At 51.5% G+C, this 10,034-nt stretch overlaps 1 protein-coding gene and 1 pseudogene across 1 annotated transcript; both read left to right on the top strand.

Moving 5' to 3' along the window:
• The first annotated feature begins 1,053 nt into the window (after nt 1–1,053).
• LOC125521571 lies at nt 1,054–3,619 on the top strand. The gene is made up of 4 exons (XM_048686634.1): nt 1,054–2,067; nt 2,144–2,338; nt 2,412–2,691; nt 3,358–3,619. Exons 1-4 carry the CDS (start codon nt 1,132–1,134, stop codon nt 3,426–3,428), a joined length of 1,482 nt encoding a protein of 493 aa, XP_048542591.1. The 5' UTR covers nt 1,054–1,131; the 3' UTR covers nt 3,429–3,619.
• A 3,718-nt stretch (nt 3,620–7,337) lies between these two features.
• Nucleotides 7,338–9,772, top strand: LOC125519420 (annotated as a pseudogene).
• Nucleotides 9,773–10,034: the final 262 nt, after the last annotated feature.

Raw genomic sequence — 10,034 nt, forward strand, 5'->3', positions numbered from 1 at the left:
ACTATGTTGTGTGCTTGTTCATATCTGTGTTTGAAGACTTTGACTGAAGACTTTCTTAATTTCCTCAGTTCAATTTCTTCAGTCTGTTTGTCTTCATCCTGTGTTATCCTGTGTTTACGCTTCTGTACTATGTGTCTGTCTTCATTTCATCATGATGACTATGCTTGTATTCTGTTATGTTTACTTTTGAGTACTCATTCCGCTGCTGATAGTTCTTCGCTAAGGAATTTCCTTACCAGCAAATTCCTCAGTGAAGAATTTCATAAAAATCGCCTATTCACTCCCCCTCTAGTCGATATAACGCACTTTCAATGATGTAGGTGTTTTCACAAGCTCAAAGTAAATTACCTGGTTATACTTGAAATCTTGTACAAGTTAGCTCACTCAAGTACCGTTGGTAGTCTAAAACTGTTCCTCCAATTTTCTAAACTAGGTCCAGATGCTCTTTTTGCGCCGATGTCTGTTGACAATTTTACAGACTCGTCAAGCAGGAAGAAGATTGGAACAAAAGCCCTTTTACTTGATCAGGTGATTGCTATCGAGTCAACTGAAGTTCTTGCCTCTACAATCATGTTTTCGTACGATATGTAGAATTAACTTATTGTATTATTTTCTCATGACGCTACAATATTTGACATCTTTTTCTAATGGCTCATATCAGGCATTGGTAATTGGATTGCAGATGAGGTGCTTTATTTACACCAAATGCGACACTTAAACTTTGAATGCGGTGAGCAGGCGGCGGGCAGCGGCGTGGTGAGCAGGCGGCGGGCGGCTTTGTCTCCTCCCAAATCCACGCCTCACTCCTCAAAGGCTCTGAACCGCGTGGAAAGGGGGTATAGGAGGGGATCGGAGGGGGTTGGGCCGTCGAAACCCCGCATACCAAATGGGCTAACGGGGATTTACAAGGGTTCTGGGCCACGCGAGGAAAATCTGCTGAAAACCCCTCCGGCCCACTTCTACCAAAGGAGGCCTAATGGGCCAGGAAATGTACGCACATCCGCCAGACATGCTCGAAGGCCTATCGTTCTGAAGAAAAAGGAAAGGGAGATGCTGTACGACTGGTAGTCCGCTAGTCCAGGCATCCCCATCTGATTTTGTCACTCCGTCGGAGGTGAGATCCGGGCGTCGATGGAGGGGAGCTCGGGGCCTCGCTGGCCTCGCCGGAGTTCCACCCAAGAGGTAGGCAGCCCTGGCGGCGGAGCGGACCTCATCAGCGCCCTCCCCGACGAGGTGCTCCTCCTCTTCCTCGCCCGCCTCCCCTGCGCCAGCGCCGCCGCGCGCACCAGCGTCCTCTCCCGCCGGTGGCGCGGCCTCTGGGCGCTCCTCCGCCAGATCGTCTTCCGCGACGTGCCCTTCCCCTCGCTCGAGGCGGCGCTCGGCCGCGTCCTGCCTCCCCCGCACGCGGTTTCCCTGCTCGAAATCTGCGTCCCCGAGGAGCAGCGGACAGACAGCGCCGGCGTCAACTCGCTGCTCCGCGCCGCCGCGCGGCTCCAGCCGGAGAAGCTCGACTTCCGCCTCCCCTCCCGCTTAACCGGCCTTGCTTTCGCAGACCGTCTCGTCGCCGTCGACCTGCCTTGCTCGCACCGCGCCACCTCCATCTCGCTGGGCCTCTCCACCCCCTTCTCCCTCCGCGTGCCAGCCGGCGCTCAGTTCCCCGGACTCGAGGCGCTGTCCCTGTCGTACTGCACTACCGAGCTCGACGCCCTGCTCTCCTGCTGCCCGCGCCTGCGCACGCTCCGCGTCACCAGGGATTTGTTTCCTAACTACAAGTGCGACATTATGGTCAACTCCCCATCGCTGCAGGAGCTTGTTGTGCACCACCGGATCAGAGAGACACAACGTGTGGACATCGTTGCGCCCGCACTTAAGCAATTGGCCCTCTCATTTGCCAATGGCGGGGAGATCAGCATCTCCGTCCTGGCACCAATGGTGGAGAAGGTTTCGTGGAACTGCTGCTACTTGGGGCACCACATTGTGTTTGGTCTTTGGAGCCTCAAGACGCTGCGGCTACAGACGGCAGAGAGACAAGGACAGCTATCCTCGCTGCAAATTCATGCCCGTGCGGTGCGTCCCCTCTACTGCAAGCTCTTGACTAAATTAATTTCTGAATGATGTATATCTTGGCAAATTGTTTTTTCAGGACTCGTTTTTACACGCTCAGGCGGACAACTTTACGCGGGAGATAGAGAAACATATGGTTGTTGCCTTCTCTTGTTTAGAGCTACATCTCACAGCAAAGGGGCATGCTTTTGGAGGGTTTGTGTTTCATCTCCTTGGGATGGATAAAATTCGTGCTGCTACACGGAGGCTTAAGGTCATCTTGAAGAGATCAGCGGTAATTCTCTGCTCTGATTATATACGCCAATAATACTTTGTGTGGTTATTCAGATATACATTTTGGGTTTTAGATGGAAGGAGGATGCCGGCTACATTGTCCTTGTAAGTTTCGGAACTGGAGGTTTGAGACTATCTCCTTGGCTGCTCTGAAAGAAGTGGAGTTCGATGGCTTCGAAGGAGAGGATCATGAATTTGATTTATTACAATTGATACTTGGATGTGCACCGACGTTGAAAAGAATGAGTGTGCAGCTGTCAGAAGAGACCTCGGCAAGTCATGAGGGATGCGCAAAGATATACAGCATCTTCAAGGCATGTTCATCTGTGAAATGCGATGTTTATCACAGTTCTGGTGAGTATATGTTTGGCATACATTATTAGCATCCTCCTACACAAAACAAAGATATAACTGTTAATCGTTGTGTAAGATTTGTCAACTATGTGGGGTTGGCATGCCAATTATAGAGTTTGGTTGTGCATGTCCAGTTTATTAGCTAATTTAACATACTATATTTCAGCCGAATTTGTGTGCTCGCACCCTCATATTTTGATAGAAATAGAAACTGATTGGTGGATTGGATGATAACAACAATTCAATATTTTTATTCAGGCTTCCTTACCTAAAATTGCTCGTTTGCATTTCACAATCTTCTTCATTCATCTTGCCCTACTATTGTGTGTTTGTATTTGAGTTTCCTGGTTAGCTGAAGTTGTCCCACCTGAATTCATTGGCCTTGGGGTTTCGTACAAATTATTAGTCCCAGTTAAACTCTGTTCAGCAAGGACTTTGCTATTTCTTTCTGTTGTCAGCATGTATTCCGTTTTATTCAGTAGCAAAAAGACAGTTTCTAGATTACCTGAAGTTTGCTGTCTCATCTGAATTTTTCATTGGCCTTTCGGTTTCTTTCTGCTCTCAGTATATTGTGTTTTATTTGACAAACATTCCTACACATATAACTCCACATTTGCTGGTTGCGATGCTCTGACGGGATCTTTTTTCAATTTGTCTCCTCTGCAGGGTTAATGCACGACAGCCAAAATTGCCCGTCGATGAGATTCTCGGGTGTGTTGATTCAGGGTGTTCATTGACAAGGTCTCAGGACGTTGCTTGGTTGCTTCAACCGATCATCCGGCATGCTCTTTTGTCAGTGTACTGTACTAGCTATAATCTAAGGTGCTCAGTTAAATCTTGTGTGGTTTCTATGCCATTTGACTATTGAAGTTAACTGCAGTCTATCTATGTCTTCAGTCAATTACTTGAAGGTGATTGTCATTTTAAACCTATGGTTTCAGTTACAATTGTGCGTTGTTGTTTCATTGCGACTACGCTCTGCATGTTTCCAGCGGGGGTAAAATGACCTGCAGTGAATGTTCACCTTACAGCTCTTTCTGCTTATAGCCGTGGTTAACCAAATGGCTCTGTGATAGCTGAGAATAATCAGGCTAAATGCCGGTGTGAAAATCCAAAAACATATTTAGAAGTTTCGAAATAAATTAATAAAAATTCTGTGGAAACTTGTATGTGTTCACTAGGATCCATGAAATTTTGTTTTGGAAAATGTAATTTCTACGCTGTACAAAAAAAAAGTTCTGGCCCAAAAACAAACAAAAAGCTGCCCATTAGAAAATACATTTTTTTCCTACGCCACGTGTGGAAGTAAAATGTCATGAAAATTTGTACATATGTGTTATACATGTGTGTGTGTGTGTGTGTGTTTACAAAACAATTCATCATTTTTTACGTTGTAGAAAATGTTTTTCTTGAAACCGGCACCATGGTGGTGCCCGTGCACCATTTGCAATTGCCGGGCTAAATACGGGGAGCTCCTATTGGGCGCTCTCTGCGCCACTTAGGGCATGTACAATGGTGTTATCTTAGGATAAATAATGAGGTGAAGGAGAGAGAAAAGGTTTGTCTTTTCTTATTTAAGAGAAGACAAGAGATGATATCTTAGCACAATATGTCTCATCATATTTTTAGAAATTTACTAGTTATTGAAAATAAGGCTAAGAGATGACCCATTGTAGACATTTTTCTTTGTCATCTCTAAATTACATGCAAAACTTAAAATAAGACTATCTTATCAACCATTGTACATGCCCTTAGCGCTACTGGCGCTCACGCAGCCACGCTGTTGGCCCAGCTCAACACGCTCGCTCGCTCCGGTCCCGATTCCTTCACTCGCTCGGTTCGCAGCCGATTTCTTTGCTCGTTCACAGTTGAGCGTATACCTGACCATACCTTGGGCCGGGCTGGGCTTCAGGCCAGGCCTAGCCAAGCCCGACGCAGAAAAACCCCGGCCCGGCCATCGGGCCTGTTTTCTAGGCCCGAGCCCGGCCCGAACACGTAAAAGCCCGTCGGGCTCCGGGTCGGCCCGGCCTGACCTTCAGAAAAGTGTAAAAACGACGGGCCCGGCCCTGCCATCGGGCTCAAAATCTAGGTCTGAGCCCAGCCCGGGAGCAGCGTCGGGCTGGGCCGGGTCGGGCTTTTTCGGGTCGGGCTTCCCATGGGCAAGTATAGTTGACCGGGTCTCCCACCCCTCAAAAAGAAAGTTGAGCGGGTCTTCCAGATTCTCGAAAAATGAAAGTTGAGCGGGTCTCCTGTTGCTGTTTGACCGTTTGGCTTAGAAAAGGTAGAACTGGAATAAAACCACAAATTCAAAAACAGTTCATAAATTTGAAAAAAGCGCAAAAATAAGGTAAAAATCGCGAGTTTGGAAAAGAGTTCATCGATTTGAAAATGATTCATCAAATAAAAAAAGTTCATCTAATTTGAGAAAAAATCATTGATTTTCAAAAAAAAATTATCAAGTTAAAAAAGTTCATCTGATATGAAAAAAGTGCATCAATTTTAAAAACCCATAATTTTTTTTAAAATCTTCCAATTTAAAAAAATCATCAAATTTGAAAAACAAATTGAAAAAAGATCATGGATTTTCAAAAAATAACCACTAAAAGTGAAAAGGTTCATCCATTTGATACAAAGTTCATCAAATTTGAAAAGGTTTATCAAATTTCAAAAAAAATCATCAATTTGAAGAAAAAATTCACGTATTTGCAAACAATCGTTGAACTGGGTAGAGGAAAAAGAAAAAAGAAAAAGAAAAAAAGCGAACAGGAAAAAAGAAAGAATATAAGAAAGAAAAGGTTGTAAGTTGTTAGATCCCACTGGGTGGTGTGGTGGTTACACCAGCGTGTATCAATGAGGGAGGCTGTTGGTTCGAATTGCAACCAACTTGTGCATTTGTTCCGGATCTAAAAACCAGGAAAAAAACCTACATGGGCTGGCCCAGCACGGGGGCGCTTTAGGCACCCGTTTGTAAAATACACAGTACGGGCACTTGAAAATGCCAAATAGGAACCGCCCTAAATACCCGCTACACGTTGTTGCCTTGTTATCCTCTCACTTAGTGAACTGCACGTAAGAGAATCTCCTCCAGAGAAACTAGTTAAAAGGTACCCTCTGGGTGAGCTTCTCAAGGGGCGCTGATGAGGAGTGCTCATGCGCTACCAAATGTCGCGGCTGGGCGCACCCCAACCAATAAGCTACAGGTTCATGGGAATGGAAGTGGTGGCTAAGTTATCCTCTAACTTAGTGAACTATGTTAGAGAATCTCCTCCGGAAGCACCTAGTTAATGGGCACCCTCTGGATGGCTTCCTAGGGGTCACTTATGGGAAGCACGAGGAGCGTTCTCCTACCCTGCCACGTGTTGCGGGTGGGTGGAAGCTATAGGTTCATAGAAAATGAAAGTTGTGGCTAAGTTATCCCCTGACTTTGTGAATTGCACATAGAGAATCTCCTTCGGAGGCAACTAGTTAAAAGATACCCTTTGGGTGGGCTTCCTAGGGGTTACTCATGGGGAGCTCTCCTACGTTATCATGTGTCATGCACTGGGCGCATCCCATAGGAAACAGTAGGTTCACGGGAATGGAGGGCGTATGTGTGGGTTTTTTTTCGGTTTCCTTGAGGTTTTCTCGATTTCTTGACTTTTTCTAGTTCTATGATACTTTTTCCATTTTTCTTGTTTTTCCTCGTATATTGTATATAGGAAGCACAACGTGTGCTCTCATAGGTAACATAGGTGTGATTCATGGGGGAAAGTATCTGGTTTTCTCAATTTCGTGATGTTGGTGTGGGTGTTTCATTAAAAAGGTTATAGGTATCGAAGAAGCTGACTGGGGAGACCACGCGCGGGGGCTTCCTGTGTGCCCTAGTGGACTGACCGTCCACATGAGTGTAGTTGGGATCAAGGGGTGCACCACGGTGGACGTCGGCACATTGTGACCCATCTCGGTGAGCCGTCCTTAGACGACGTGGCTGCATCGCGTCCGGGAAGGTACCAGTACGTCAACGGGGTTGTTGACATGTCCGGGGACTTCGGAAGCGGTGGGCGGGCCGCCGATGAGCCTGTGTTGGAAGCCGCGACGGCGGTAGAAATGGCTGTGTTTTTTTTTTTTTTGTCCAAGCCCGTTCAAACGAACTCGAAGAGATGAAATACGTCCGTGCGTTCGAGTTGTCTAAGCAGCGAACACGTTGAGCGTCCAAGGCCAATTTCGACTGAGAAGCTCGATTTTAAAATAAGGCGTTGAGGCAGGCCCACGGAGGCACGCTCTCGGTACACACACGTGGTGACGTCAGGACGCGAACCGACCTGACCCAACCCCAGAGCCCGAAGGGAACCCGACCGCACACGTGCTACCCCACCCCTCCCCTCCCGTCTCGAAATCTCCCGGATCGGCGGACCGACCGACCCCGGTGCCGTCGTCCCCACGGGCCTCGCCCCATTTGCCGTCGCCCCCAAGGCTCTCCTCCCCCTCAAATCCCCCCCTCCCCTCCCACTCCGCTCCCCACCACCGCCACTCCCCCCCGCCTCCGCCTCCGCCTCCGCCTCGGCGCCGCCCCCTCACCTCCTCCACCCCCACCCCCTTCCCCGCAACCACCCCAGCACCCCCCAACGGACGACGCATCGGGCCTCCCCCTCCCGCTCCGCCGCCGCATGCAGCCCCCCACCGGTCAACGCCGCGGCCCCGCCGCGCCCTCCTCCCGCGGCGTATGGCGCCCCCGATCCGGCTGCCGAGGCCCCCGCCCCAACCCCGCCACCCGCGACAACGCCGCCCCGCTCCTGCCCTCCCCAACCCCAACCCCAACCCCAACCCCGGCCCTGCCTCGGACGCCGCGCGCCCCGCCGCCGCCAGCGCCGCCCGAACCGCACAACGGCCCCACCCCGCCGCCGCAAGAGAGGCTCCCCCGTCCGGGCCCGCTAACGCCCCCGCCCGCGGCGGCAGAGAGGGCTCCTCGTCCGGGCCCGTTAACGCGCCGCGCTGCGGCGGCAAGAGAGGGTTTCCGCTCCCGCGCCGCGGCGACGGGGGGCGGGACGGTGCCGCAGCTGGTGCAGGAGATCCAGGACAAGCTGGCGCGGGGCGGTGGAGTGCATGATCTGCTACGACATGGTGCGCCGCTCGCGCCCCCGTCTGGTCCTGCGGCAGCTGCTTCTCATCTTCCACCTCCCTGCATCCGCAAGTGGCGCGCTCCTCCGGCCTCCGTCTCCGACGCCCCGCCCCGGCCTCGACGCCTGCGCTGCCGGCTGCAGTCCGTGCAGGACGTCGCGCGCCGCGACATCGCCTACCCTGCTCTGCGCCGCGCCGCGACCGCCACGACCTATTCCTCACGCGACTCCGCGGTGACCCTGTCTCCAAGCCCCTCGCAAGCGGATCCTGCCGCCAGGGCGACGATGTTGCCACCAGGTGCCCGCACGTCTGCGTCCTGCAGTGCCACCCCTGGCGTGCCCGCCCTCAAAGGCGTTTGCTCCGGAGCGCCCTGTTCTTCGCGCAAGCAGTCTATCCAGCGTCGCGCTGGCGCGACGGCACGCCTGTCACGTGTGGCAGCGGTGCGAGAAGGCTGCCTGCCGGAGCACCGTTGCGAGAAGGTCGCCACACGCCCTGCGGTGACTGCGAGTTAACTCCTGCACAGTGCTTCTGTGGCAAGAAACAGAGACATTGCTGTGCGGCGAGATGGGCTGAAGGGAAGCTCTCGGACAGGATGGGTGTTCTCTTGCAGTAGGGTTGTGGCCACAATCTGGCATGTCGCAATCATGCCTGCCAGGATTTGCCACCCGGGCCATGCGGAGTGTGAGCTCTGCCAGGGAAGGTCACACAGACCCATTGTGGCAAGACAAGGCTGCAGGAGAAGAGGTAGCTCTGACCCAATCCCCACCTGTGACAAGGTATGCGACAAGAGATTGCCGTGTGGAGTGCACAGGTGCAAGGTCACGTGCCACGAAGGAGAGTGTCCACCAATGCTGGTGCGTGTCGAGCAGAGGTTCGTGTGGTCATCAGGCCAGATGGGTGAGTGCACAAGGTCTCGATGGAAGAGTTCCGTTTGCAAAAGCCTGTGGCCGCAAGAAGAACGCGGGAGGCACAGGTGCAGTGAGTGCTGTTGCCTCTGTCGAAGCCATTTGTCAGCATCAAGGTGACAACATGGATCCCATTTCTGCCCAGTACCCATGTGCAAGAAGCTCCGTTGGGACAGCATGGTTGCCAGCATCTCTGCCAAGCGGTCACTGTGACCCTGCAGTGAGACCATATTTCCATGATCTCAACTTGTGCCTGTGGCAGGACATCCATTCCCACCACACGCCTGCGGACACCACTCCATCATGCCCACACCAGTGCATTGGTCCCTCAAGCTGCGGGCATCCAGACTTCGCATCAATGCCATTCGGGACTGCCCACCTGCGTTGTGCCAGTCACAAGAAATTGTGGGGGCATGTGATTTGGGAACAGTCCGCTTGTGGTTCAAAGGATAATCAGATGCAACCAGCACTGTGAAAGGAACCGTCAATGTGGATCTGGCATGCTTGTGCAGGACTGCATCCTGCCCATGTGATCCCGCACCTGCAAAATGGAGAAGCTAGTTCAAGCTCTGGGGGCAGAGTTTCATGTGACAGTTATGTGGTGTCCCAAGGAGGGAAAGCAAGCAACTTGCAATTGCACATGCAACCAGACGCCACCGTTGCCCAGATGGAGATGTGAACACCGGTGACTATACCTGTTCTGTGGCGTATCACTACAGAGCTGTGCCCTGCAAGTGCTGGTGAGCTACATGGTGATAGTGCGTTCGATACTCCGTCATGCAGCAGCTGCCAATGCCTCTCCAACCAGTGGAATCAAATGGCAAGAGGTTCCTCTTGGCAGAGGAAACTTTGTTGGATGAGGAGTGTGCAAAAATGGAAGGAAAGGTCCTGCTGAGACGCTTTTGACATACCACCGCCCAATCTGGATGACATGCATTTGGTGAGAACCGAATGCGTTCGATTGCTTCTCGATCTTACGGCGTGGAGCCAAAGTGGGTGCTGACCATAGGGGAGTGCAAGTTCCTTGTTCTTGGGAAGAGGGGAATTCTCAGCAACATAGTTCCATGTTCGTCACATGATGACGGACAAGAAGATCTATCAGCTCATTGAGCAGTAGGTGGAAGCTTTCGTCCGGGGTTGGACACCAAGCTTTACCGTCAGCCAAGATCAGGCCTGCTCGTGTTCTGGCTCTAAGCGAGTGTCCCTGTTCTCGGCGTCCCAATCCACTTGATCCCATGGTAGACATCGGATCGAGGCTCGTCGTTGCAAGCTGGACCTGCCAGCGGTGCCCGATGTTCTCTCTAGTTAAGGTTCTGGTGGGCAGTAGTGTTGGTTGCGGCT

This window comes from Triticum urartu, chromosome 7 (genome assembly GCF_003073215.2).
Source record: "Triticum urartu cultivar G1812 chromosome 7, Tu2.1, whole genome shotgun sequence".
Taxonomy (NCBI): domain Eukaryota; kingdom Viridiplantae; phylum Streptophyta; class Magnoliopsida; order Poales; family Poaceae; genus Triticum; species Triticum urartu.